The sequence below is a fragment of the Eleutherodactylus coqui genome, chromosome 7 (genome assembly GCF_035609145.1).
Source record: "Eleutherodactylus coqui strain aEleCoq1 chromosome 7, aEleCoq1.hap1, whole genome shotgun sequence".
NCBI classification, from domain to species: Eukaryota; Metazoa; Chordata; class Amphibia; order Anura; family Eleutherodactylidae; genus Eleutherodactylus; species Eleutherodactylus coqui.
Genome location: NC_089843.1, coordinates 128,835,666 through 128,848,221, shown reverse-complemented (window position 1 = coordinate 128,848,221; position 12,556 = coordinate 128,835,666). Strand labels below are relative to the sequence as shown.

At 40.3% G+C, this 12,556-nt stretch overlaps 1 protein-coding gene across 1 annotated transcript in view; it reads right to left on the bottom strand.

The window, feature by feature from the left end:
- The window catches only part of TTC29 (tetratricopeptide repeat domain 29), a 241,312-nt gene that overhangs the window by 120,866 nt on the left and 107,890 nt on the right, over positions 1 to 12,556 (bottom strand). Inside the window, exons 6-7 of the mRNA XM_066573669.1 lie at positions 8,409 to 8,621; positions 5,655 to 5,740 (exon numbers count right to left, since the gene is read on the bottom strand). Of these exons, the coding sequence (XP_066429766.1) occupies positions 5,655 to 5,740; positions 8,409 to 8,621 (299 nt within the window). The remainder of the gene's footprint in view (positions 1 to 5,654; positions 5,741 to 8,408; positions 8,622 to 12,556) is intronic.

The window sequence follows — 12,556 nt, the reverse complement described above, 5'->3', positions numbered from 1 at the left end:
CGAGTGGAGGATGCAGAAGACAAGCGGGGCCGCTAGTCTTCTGCATCAAGCTGTTCCCCGCTCAGAGAGCCCCGGGCGATTATACAGCCGAGCACTGCGAGCAAAGGATGCAGAAGACAAGCGGGGTGTCCCCACTTGTCTTCTGCATCCAGCTGTTCTCTGCTCTGTGCTGTTCCCCGCTTATACAGCCGAGCGCTCCGAGCAGGGTATGGAGAACAAAGCTGGACCGCTCTGTTCTTCATACCCAGCCTGTCATCAGGGAGCGGGATACAGCTGAAACAATAGTATCAGCTATATCTCGCTGTGAATCCCTGATAAGGCTCATCGTCGTCTTTTAGCATGCTGAAACGATGCGCAACGATGGCAACAATGAGCGACGACTTAACGAAAACTGCACAATGTCAGTGCAGTTAGACACAACGATTATTGCTCAAAAGATGGCTTTTGAGCGAATTTTGCGCGATAATCATTGTCTAAATGGGCCTTTAGGGTGGAAACTTGTGAATTATTCAGGTTACATTTTGATGTTTGCTTCTGTTCTGTCATTTTGTTAAAATCCTCTGAATCCTTTTGGTAGAATGTCTCTATAAATGGACCTTTATTTTCGACTGGATAAAATTTCCTCGCTGGTTTAGGATCAGTAGTGATAGGGTTATGTAGTATAACAAATATGGATTCATCCTGCTGAACTCCCAGGATTAGGTGATTGGGGTTAGAAATGTTGTTTATTTGGTGTGCACCTTCTACTTTTTTGATGGCAAAATGACAACAGATTGTTCTTTTTCTTATTAATTTATTAAGGTCAACAAATAGATCAGAGGGACTGGTGTGACTAAAGGAGAGTCCTTTACTGAGGACCTCCACTTCATTTGTTTTTAGAACGCGTTTTGATAAACTGAAAATTCTAAATTATGAGCTTTTTTCTTCATTCTTTATTTCCTCATCAGGATAGTGATTTTTTTTGCTTTTTTTCCCCAGAGACATTTCCCTGCTCTCTTACCTCTTCATCTCTGTTTTGTCTTATTTTGCAGTTTGGGGTATTGGAGGTAATAACATTGAGTAATTTTGGACCTTAAAAAAGGTAGTGTGTGCATTGTTAAATTTGGTAGAACTGGTGTGTTTGACTTCAACGGTGTGGACAGAATGGTTGGGCTGGGAATAGGTGGATCTGGAGGGAGGATGTCATGTGGGATTGGATTTAAAAAAAACAGATGAAAGCGTTGTAGAAGAGGATGCAGACCAAACAGGGATAGGGAATGGATGATAGATGGTGGAAGGGATGTGGGAGAGAAATAAATTACCTGAAGGCACTGCGGAATAAGTTGGCGCTATAGAATTAATAAGATTTATTCATTTTAATGATAGTGGATGGGACTGGACCAGGCAAGTTGGGAGAATGAGACTGTTTGATGTTTGTGGCACTCACAGCCCAACCTACTAGCATGGTTGGGCTGCAGTGCCAGGTTAGACCTGTCTTACATCCTCTTGTTTTCCTACACATTTTTAACTTCAAAAGGCGCTAACCTACCGTATTTTTCGCTTTATAAGACGTACTTTTTCCCCCTCCAAAGCGGGGGGGGGGGGGGAGATGCTGCGTCTTATAGAGCGAATGTGCCCAAAAATTTGTTCCGATCGCCATTTTTAGTACAATCACAAATTTAAAGTGCGGTCGCGATTTAGTTAGCGCGATTGCGTGTTAAACTCCCGATCGCACGAACAAATGTGCGACCAGTCTCCTCCCCACTGCCGCCCATACATACCTCTGATTGGTCGTGAGCGCCGGCGGGTACTACTGCTGCTCCCCGCCTCCACCAAACGGCTTCCTTCCTCCTGCTGCACACAAGCGCCGCTGTGATATGGAGCGCCGGTTTTTCGGACCTCTGTTGCTCTGTCACCCGGCACTAACCCTGCGCTGTCCCTGGGTGAGTTCAAATTTTTCCCCCCTATTTTCCTGCTCTAAAACGGGGGTGCGTCCCATACACCGGTGCGTCTAATAGAACGGAAAATACAGTAATTGTTTTGTCCAATCTAATAGGTATGGCCAGCTTTAATCGTTTACACAGCAAAAGATCATTAACGATCAGAATTCATGTCATCCAGTTCCAAAAATATTTTTCTTGTAGTGCTGTAGCTTTGCATTGGAGTCGTCTGTGTTTACCATTCGTAAACCACACATTTGTTACGACAGACTTAGGTTAACAGGCATTTTCGAAGTGTAAGATGTTTTTAGTCACACTCTGGTTATCTGTTACTTATTTGTGGATTTTATTGAGTTTAAATTCTGTCTAAAGCAAATTATCTGTGAATTGCTCTTGGCCAATCTTCTTTTGTAGCATTCCCTCCTTTGAAAGAACATCCATTGATTGGACCATATTGGAAATGAACTATACTTCAATTGAAATACTGATGTGAAGAGCAAATAATTGTGTATAACTAATGAATGGCAACTCTTCACATTTCAAGCACATAGCGAGCTGTGGCATACTGTCTAATGATTGTGATATGCAATTATGGTGAATAGCTTGTACACGGACTTATCCATTGGTGGATAATATTTTGCATTACTTTCAGATATGCAGCGTAATATCCCTGATGTTATTTCATTCTGTACCCTTACAAATGTCAATCTTGCATGGTCACGGAATCTTAAAATGGACATTTTAGGATACTTTAGACAAAATATTATTCTCATTTTGCTAGTATAAAGAACAGGCACTGCTTTCTTTCCTCGGCTTTTCACCAACATATTTTATAGTGGCTTCTGTTAATCATAAAACCCCTTACTGGGTAAATCATCTACCATGAAGTTATTAAACTTTCTAGAACCAGAGCAATGTATCTTCAAATTTCAAATTTTAGTAGTTTGCTGTCAATCAAGGCACATATGTTCTTTTCATCTTCTCTCTTTAATACCTTGGCGGTTTAGATTAACTATTCTTTTTTTACATTTTTTTACTGGAAGGAACAATGATATAACAAGATTCCTAGTGATGAAATGTCTTCCATTCTACTTAAGAGTGATATACATCAAGTCCTCTATAGCCAATGCACACTAAAACATTTTCAAAATAATATGCTTGGGACTGATTCAACTTGCATTATTGGATTTTCCTGACTACATACTAGTTGTTAGTGTTGCTGCAGACTGCGCTATTTGTTTATAAATGAAAACCAATGGAATGGAAGCAAACAGAAGCACTCCAGTTTTTTTTGAAAACCCACTGAAATCATTGGGAAAAGAATGTAACGGTTTATTTGAATTTGAATTCCATTTGGCTGCTCCAAAAAAAGGAACAGCCAGATGGAACTCAAATTAAAATGGCAGACATTTATTTAATAGTTCAGGCTATTATCCTGCAACGTTGATCCAGAAGAAGACAGAAAACCCCATGGGATGGAAGCCAATTTTCCTCGAAAAATTCCTTCCCAACTCCAAATCTGGCAATCAGAATAACTCCTTGGATCATCGTTCCTTCGTGTGCGTACATAAGTCCGCGCAAAACCTCGCACCCACGCACATGCACAAACACGCATGAATGCAGGTTTGTGCAGCATTGCTTTCAATGGGGCCGCGGTTGCTGCTGGCAGCCCCATTGAAAGCAATCCCATTGAAAGCAATCACTCTGTAGTGATTTTCGGGGAAGGTGAAGCCCATATAAGCCCTACCCTTAAACTCATCCCTGATTTGTGTAAAACATAAATAAATAATTAAAAAATATATATCACCTCTCCGCCGCTGCCGTGTAAATATTCCCCAGGGGCATACTGTCACAGTGTTCAATGCTCAAAGCAGTAACATCTTCAGTGCCAGGGCCGTTTATTAGTCCATAAATAAACCAGCTCCTTTGTAGTAAGGGTGCAGGTTATACTTTCTGTGTAGATGGTCAACACTCTGTGCCAGTCCTAACTGCAGTGAGTGTATTTTATGTCCATTGTTCCTGTGTTCCCAGTACAAGTTTTGTTAGTCAGCTTTTCAGACTAGTATTTCATGTACTTACTAGCTAGAGGAGAAGTCAGTTTGGTTGCCAGTTCAGTTCAGGTATCAGATTCTCAACCATAGTGGGGTTGCACTTTTCGGGGTGGATGCTCCACTGGAGAGGCCACCCCAGTTTGCCTATAGTTGTTTATCAGATCATGATACTATGCTTTAATATGTATATATACCAATATAGTTTTACCCATTACTAAAACCTTGTTAATCAATTAGCATATTTCTGACAAAAAGCCTCCTGTCTAGACTTCGAGTACAGCTCCAGAGTAGTTTACTTTTGTCTGTGCTGTTTATCTGAGCCAGATGTGTTTGCCATTAAATTAGCTACCTATGTTTCTCTAAGCTACAGCTATATTTGTTTACTATTTCAAATCTGTGCATTTTTCTTGTAGGTCTTTCAGTGCACCGTCAAGCTTAGACAAACATGACAGCAACTATGTATGTTGAGCAAAGTACATATACGTATATAACAGAACTAAACATGATTTTTAAGGCATGCAGTATTGTTAAAGTAAAGGCCCATTTACACCAGCCGATGATCGCAAAGAAAACGCAAATCGGCAATCGTTTTAGCGGTAATTGGTGCGTGTAAATGTGCGCCCATCCTCTGCTTTTCGGGCACTGCTGGCTGATCCTTAAATTCAGTCCAACCTAAAAATCGTCATTCACTTTTATCAGTAGTTCTTCACGGGGAGTGCTGATAGCATTGTTTCCACGTGGAGAACAAAGGATCTGAGCACAGATAATGGCCTCAGACTATTAACTGCCTTCAGGGAAGGCTTCATTTGCACACCAAATTGGTATTTAAGTAGCGGAGTACCTACTTAAATACCAATGATGGCATACTAATTATTTATACAAAATGATCGTTTAAAGCTGTCAATCGAACTGTCGTTTGAGAGATCATCTGCCCATGTAAACCAGCCTTAACACACTTACACTATTTGTGTAACTCAGTAGACAATAAAAGACACCAGGCTGCACAAATAGCTAATAGCTGGAGGCATTTAACAAAATTTAGCATGTTGATAACCAGATAGTGTTGAAGATTGGATTGGTGCCTGCTTTAGCTATACCTGCCTGATTCTGATATCACATTAAAAAATATATATATTTAGCTAAAGTAAAGTAAACAAAATTTTACATTAGGAGAAATTTTGTTCTAAACATTCAGAGTTCTGAAGGCCTTGGTCCTGAAAAGGTTAAATAGTATGCTGACCAAGATTTTATGAAAGGAAAATTTGAAGATTTGTCTTCCAATCTATCTCTTGAAAAAGGTATTGCAAAGTGGGAGGCAAGCTGAACTTTTATTCCCATTAACTTGAATGTCAGATTTATGCCCTTTCTTGCCACAACAGTGTAGATGTCATTTTTGGATTTGTACAAGCCTTTGAAACCATTAAGCATGTAATCTATGCCATACACTTCTTCTATTAGATATATGTATATATATTTCCATTTATTGGACAACATTAAGATGAAGCAAATTTTAGCTTTATTGTTATTTTAAGCCATTAAAAAGCTATTGTAATCTCATTTTAACATAAAAAACCCCATTGTAAATCAATTCAAAGTGTTTAAACAACAACCCTGATAGCAGATTGTGATACCACATCGCGATAAGAATCAAACTAAAGAAGAATACATTTGTGATAGCACTTACTTTAATAGCAATTTGAGGATTTCCAGATGAAATATGAGCTAATCCCAGTTGATATGCTGCTTCACCTTCCATTTTTTTATCACATCCTGAAAAAAAAGAAGAAAAGGGACCTTAGAGGGACTCTTTCAGCTCCCATGAGCCCCATAAACTAAAGTTAACAGTGCTGAGTCTGGGGATGTCACTCTCATGATATCTGATGCCACTTCTTCTTCATGACCTCACTGTCTGCCCACAAAGTCATCCTTGTATACAGCAGACTTTTTATAAATGCCCACAAAATGAAGAGGGCTAGTTCTGTCATTTTGCGCATGCACATAAATAATCCGCTGTATACAATGAGTGGCAACTTTGCAGGTGGACAGCGGGGACATGGGAAGGAAGGCGAGTATAAGAGTCAGATCCTGGGACCATAACTTTATAGGAGCTGACAAAGTCCTTTTTAGTGAAAAGAATGAGGCATCTCTTAAGGGGATTGTCTTACAACAATATCCTCTGTCCATATATCCTAGTAGGGAGTATAGGGAGTATAGGTTTTATAGAAGGACAAATCTCCCCTCTATGTGCGATACAGGCAGCTCTACATTGGAGAGATGAGGCCTTTTTACAAAGGGGTTATTCTTGTAAGGCAACACCTTTAACTTCTTCCCAATATGCGCTGCACCTGTAGAGCACAGTGCGCCACTAGTTCCGGCATCGCCTCATACATGTACGGCGCTGGTTACCAGAGGGCTCAGATGCTGAACCACCAGTAACCACAGAAAGATCGCAGCTGCGTCTGACAGCTGGGGTCCTGCTGCAGCATTCGTGATTGAGCCTAGTTCTGATCCTGACTATATCATCTTATAAATGCTGTTGTCAATGCAGATAGCGGCATCTAAGGGGTTTGGAGAGGCAAAGAACACCCTCCTTCACCCCACTGGTACCTCCGCAATTGGATCACCAAATCAAACACCTGTGGAGTCAAAACACTCACTATACTCCTTGATCAATTGGGTATGGCATCTGAAAATCATTGCAGCAAAATCTGCACTCCAGAAGCTAAATAACGCTCCTTCTCTTCTGAACCCAGACAGCAGTTTACATCCACATAAGAGGCATCCCCATACTCAGGAGAAATTGAAAAATAAAATTGTGGGGTGAACTTTTCTTACTGCCCTTGTGAAGTAGAAAAATGTTATGCCAAACCTACTTTAAATATAAAAGAAATTACAATTATTCATTTTCAAAGCCCAAATTCTAAAACACCTTTGAGGTCAAAACACTCAACATACTCCTTTATGAATTCCTTGAGGGGTGTAGTTTCTAGAATGAGATGATTTACTTGAGTTTCTAATATATAGTCCTCTTAAAGTAAAAATGGGTTTTGGATTTGGTTTCTAGCTTCATTCTACAACTCCATTTTGGGTACCTTCTGACTACACCCGTTGTCTGCAGGTGTTGTTGATCTGAAGCCAATTTGAGCACCACAATCAAAGGATCCCTCTGCAGTGAAGTCCAAACCCCTGTAAGGATGTCATGAACGGAGACCAGAAAATACCTCTAGTGCAAATCTAGTTGTGATGCAAATGGGCTTATTTACTATTCAAAATATGACAGTTTTCTGGCACAAACTCCATCAGAGAACTGTCTTACATGCTTTCTGCCAGATTTACTATGTGTTTGTAAACACTTTCAGAGAGTTTTTCCGAATTGTCCAAAAAAGGAGCGCAGCCTAAATTGTGCCAAAAAATTGCACTGAATTGCAGCGAATTTCGAATAAGTTTGTTGTAAACTAAAGGTGAATTTAGACACAAAGACGATTTTTGAGTGATCATTTTGCATAAACTACTACTTGGTACTAACTCCTTTTAGTACCAATTAGTAGCGTGTGAGCCGCCGGGAGTTGTACTCAGAGAACAGAACACCCGCTGTTCTCTGAATAAATTCCCTTTGTCCTGCCATGGGGCTGACAACTGAGATAATGTAATCAGCGCTCCCTGGGCAGAACAGAGTGCGCGGTCCTTCTCATCAGCTGCTCTGCTGAACGATGGATTTCATGCCAAACTCAAATCCATCATTCGGCAGAAAAGTGAAAGGTGGGCACATTTACACCCAACGATTATCGCTCAAAAGATGGCTTTTGAGCAAATTTTGAGTGATAATCCTTGTGTCTAAATGGGCCTTAAGCAATCTAATAGGTGGTCTAAATTAGGTTATACAATTAGCAGAGCTACAATGATAAACCCATTGTATTATAAGACTATCTAGTCTAAATTTGCACTGTTTAACGTTTAAGACAGTATTAGTACATAAGGCTCAAAGAGTTTATTTTGTCCAGCTTTCCAGGTCCATATGAGTGAAAAGTAATTATGTTAAAGTACACTCAAAGCTCAATTATTTTAGAGACAAATGTGTTGAGACCTTTGCTTCACACAGATACAATATGCCTCAATTGTTTACAACAGAAAAAAACGAGAAAAAAACCTATTCTTCACCGATATGACAGAGTACACTAAGTGGTAATCCTTCTAGAGAACCAGCTTTTTCGTAAAGCAGAAGAAAATATTTTTCATAAATTATTGTTTAAAGGCTCAACTGCAAATTTCATACAATGAAGCCTGTTTTACAGAAAAGTTAATATATTGATGGCATTTGTCTCTGAAAATGGAAGGGAATGATCACCTAGCCAAACATTCTACAGCATTTAGTTTACTCATGGGCAAAAGAAAAACAGTACATTAAAAAATATATGTGAGAGTGTTATTTTCCACCTACCTTCTCTTGCCATATCAAGTGCTTTTATTAGAGTTTTGATGGCCTGTTGCCATTCTTTATTCTCCAGCATTTTGTCTGATAGCAATGTATATATTCTCCAGAGGTTCTCACAGGCCAGTGAGTTGTGAGTGCGGCCTGTCTCATCCTTCCATATGCGGCCTACTGTCAGATGATAGAATGCCTCATAATGTTCAGCAGCCTTCTCCAACTGACCTACAATATATAAGACATGTATAAATATCGTCACTCTGGACTACCCAGAGGTAGTATATGTAATCTTTACATAGTCATAAAAAGGCATATTAAAAAGCTGCAATCCATATATAGCATAGTACATAAAGATGAAGAACAGAAAATGTTAATATTTTCATTTAAAAGAAAAATTGTATATTCATACAAATATATGTTAATGTGAAGGAGACCAGTCAGCTCTCCTGATATGTCGGTTTTATTAAATAAATGTATTCTTGAGAATATAGCAGTTTCTTTTCTTCGTATTTTGTATTGTTCCATCCCTCTGTTATTCCTCCTAGAAATGTATGTGGCAACTATTATGTTAAGCACTGGCGTAACTATAGGGGATGCGGTTGCACCCGGGCCCAGGAGCCTGAGGGGGCCAGTAACGCCTCTCTTCTCCATATAGGGAGCCCAGTACTATGAATAAAGCATTATAGTTGGGGGCCCTGTTACAGGTTTTGCATTGGGGCCCAGGAGCTTCAAAGTTACGCCTCTGATGTTAATCCTCATTTAGTTGCTGATTGTTATACTGTAGTTTTGCAAATTAAAACATACCCTGGATATGGCAAACACGAGATGTCAAGAGCAACATATCAGAATGTTGCAAACTATTTTAAAATTAAGTCAGGGTGATAGTCATCAGCTCAAACAAAACCAACCTAATGCATGCAAACACATAGCGAACAACTGTGTAAAATACATGTAAAATTGATTTTCTACTAAATCCTAATCCTTTAATAGTCAGATAAATTATAAAGCACTGAGAGCGGAAATTAATGTAAAAGAATAGCAAAGAGGAACTGTGAAATTTACGGAGATTCTAGGTACTGCATGAGAGACCAGTTAAACCTAATTACCTTTGTTCAATATGCAATAAAAAAAATACAGCCCCCAAAAGGAGTTGTTGCTGTTTTGCTGCAAAATTCGGCACGCCATTATAGCTCAGGCAGGTATGCAAATGCTTAGAATTGTAGCGTGATTCGATTAACAGTCCTGCCACGTGAGGCCTTAAAAGTGGTTCCACTCTTGGCCTATTAAAACTTGTGTGTAGTGACCTCTTTTTCCGCTTGTTTAGGGCTTGTTGACCACTAGATATGCCTCTACAATACGATCAAAGATATTTTGCCCAGTTAGCAGAGTTTGAGAGGGGCGCATTATTGGAATGTGACAAGCTGGATGGTCGTATCAATTAATTGCCCGCCTCCTGGGCCGTTCTGGCCAGACTGTTAGGAGGTGTTGGGAGCAATGGATGTGCGAGGGCACACATACAAGGCGACCAAGCCCAGGGCATCCTCGACAGACCACTAGAAGAGAGGTTTATCTGATCGTCCAATAAGCATGAGCAACTCTTACTGTTTCATTGTCCAGCTTTCAGAGAGAGGTGGCACTATTGTTACAGACCGTTGTCTACCTGAATCATTCCCAGATGCTTGCCTGAAGGACAATTGGTCTCACAGCGCCCTTTACGCGTACCGCCTTTGACAACCATCCACCGTCACCTCTGTTTGCAGTGATGTTGTGAATAATGAAACCAGGTAGTCTTCAGTGACGAATGCAGGATTACTTTGGGCACTGACGATGGACGTGTTTGCTTCTGGAGACCTAGGGGGGAGTTCATCAATCCAGCCTTTGCTGTGGAGTGGCACACTACCCCCACTGCTGGTGTGATGGTTGGTGGGCTATCTCATACAATCTGCATAGCAGTAAAACGAGGGACAATGACAGCTCTGTGATATGTTCAGGACATACTGCAGCCACATGTGTTCCTCTCATGGCGGGACTTCCATAAGACATTTTCCAGCAGGATAATGCTCAGCTGCACACACAAGGGTGTCACAGGAATATTTCCATGCTTCTGTGGCCTCTTTGGTCACCAGATTTATCACCAATAGAACATGTATGGGACCATTTGGGATGCTAACTTTAACAGCCTAGAGATCTAGAGGCTTAGTTACAGCAAACGTGGACTGATATGCTGCAGGATATCATATGGAACCTGTATGCCTCCATGCACGTCCGTATAACACCTTGTATCCAAGCTAGAGGCGGCCCAACAGGGTACTGGAACTTCTTAAGTGTTCAGTTTTCCACACTAAATTACCCTTTTGCTCTGATATTGTAATCACTTATTTATATAATTGTTACAACCATACATAAAAAGTTTAATTCGATTCCGACAAATACATTTTGGCTTGAGGCCTTGGTGCTTGTCGAACAACCTCATATTGGTGTTGCTGTAACCTGGAAAGATTCTTCACATATTAAAAAAGTAGAGTATGTCATTAGAGAGGCTTATGGGTCTGTTTCAAATCCATAACCAAAAATTTAGGTACAGTGTGCGGCTGTCAGCTTACCCCTCCTTGCAGCCACAGCAGGGGCGTAACTATAGGGGATGTAGAGGATGCAGTTGCACCTTGGCCCAGGAGCCTTAGAAGGTCTATAAGGCCTCTTCTCCATATAGGGAGCCCAGTACTCTGAAGAAAGCATTATAGTTGTGGGTCCTGTTACAGATTTTGCATCGGGGCCCAGAAGCTTCAAGTTACGCCTCTGAGTCACAGCATACATCCGATGCTTGTCTTCATCAGATGCACTGCTTCACCGTCTGCTCACTCTTTAACAGCATCTCCGATCTTAAAGGGCCAGTGCACACTTTGCTACATTTTTACCTGGTACCCTTGACTATATCAGGTATCCTTCACATATGGAGGGTTCCTGAATTTGTGGTCTTTTGGTCTTGCTTAAGGTGCTATTCAAATGTGTTCCAATTCTCCAGTTTCTGAATTCAACTATTCCTGACTATGTTCCTTTCTCTGCTTCTGACTATGACTTGTTATACTGACTATCCTTCTGTCTGCTGCCTGCCCCGACATCTGGCCTGTTATGGGTAATTTATTGTTTTGGTCTGAAGCAGTGTAGGCTGCCATATCACTGGGACCACTTCCAGAGTAAAGGCATAGTAAAGGCATTACATCATACTGTGCAGGACAGATTGTTCGTATCTTGCGACGTTCAGAACTCGAACGTTCACACGTAGGGAACTATCTGTACTATATGTTTAACATAAATACTTGATTTAAAAAGTAGGTCATTTCCTGATACCATATACCCTTTAAATTGTGCAAATGGGATTGGTAGTGAACGGTATTGTAGTGCTGGTGATCAGCTGCCTGATTACTAACTGCCAGTCTTACAACAGGCCATGATTGTACACATACAATGAGATACAGAATGTATCACGCTGTTAGTATGACCTTGACTGTCCATGCTGCCCAGTAGCAAAATCGGTCAAATACAAATTGCAATGCTTAATACACTAAATTTTCCACTAATAGCTCTATGAAGAAGAACTAGGAGAATCATGAAAGATAAATTTTGATTAATACACACAAATAAACCACAAAAAAATAACCAACCAATTAAGAACCAAACTTGGACTGTAACAAAGAACCAATTTATGGAAAAAAGATCCCAAAGCTTTTCTGCAGCAACCTGCCATACTGTTCTGTTGTAACACATTTTAACATTAAGACAATACTGATTGTTAAAAAAATGTTTGTTGAGCTTACAAAGCAACAGTTTACAAAAGTCCAATAAGCACTAAGCCCAATTACTATTGGGACCATGATGGGGGACACTATTAGTGTTGGGGACACGATTACTAGTCACTTTAGATAAGTCTCAATGGTTCAAATATGTGATAAGTATCTCAAATATTGGCGCGTCCAATGCCTGTAAAATGAGTGTTTTTTTTTCTTTGTTTTTTGCCTGGGGGGGCTATTTCACACTTCATTTCAGGCAGCATAGAGGCTTCGGGTTCCCCTGGTTGTTTTTACAAAAGATCTGGATTATATTACCCGCTCTTCCTTTTGAAAGATATCTCATATTTTGCATCTAATAATAAATGTATTATT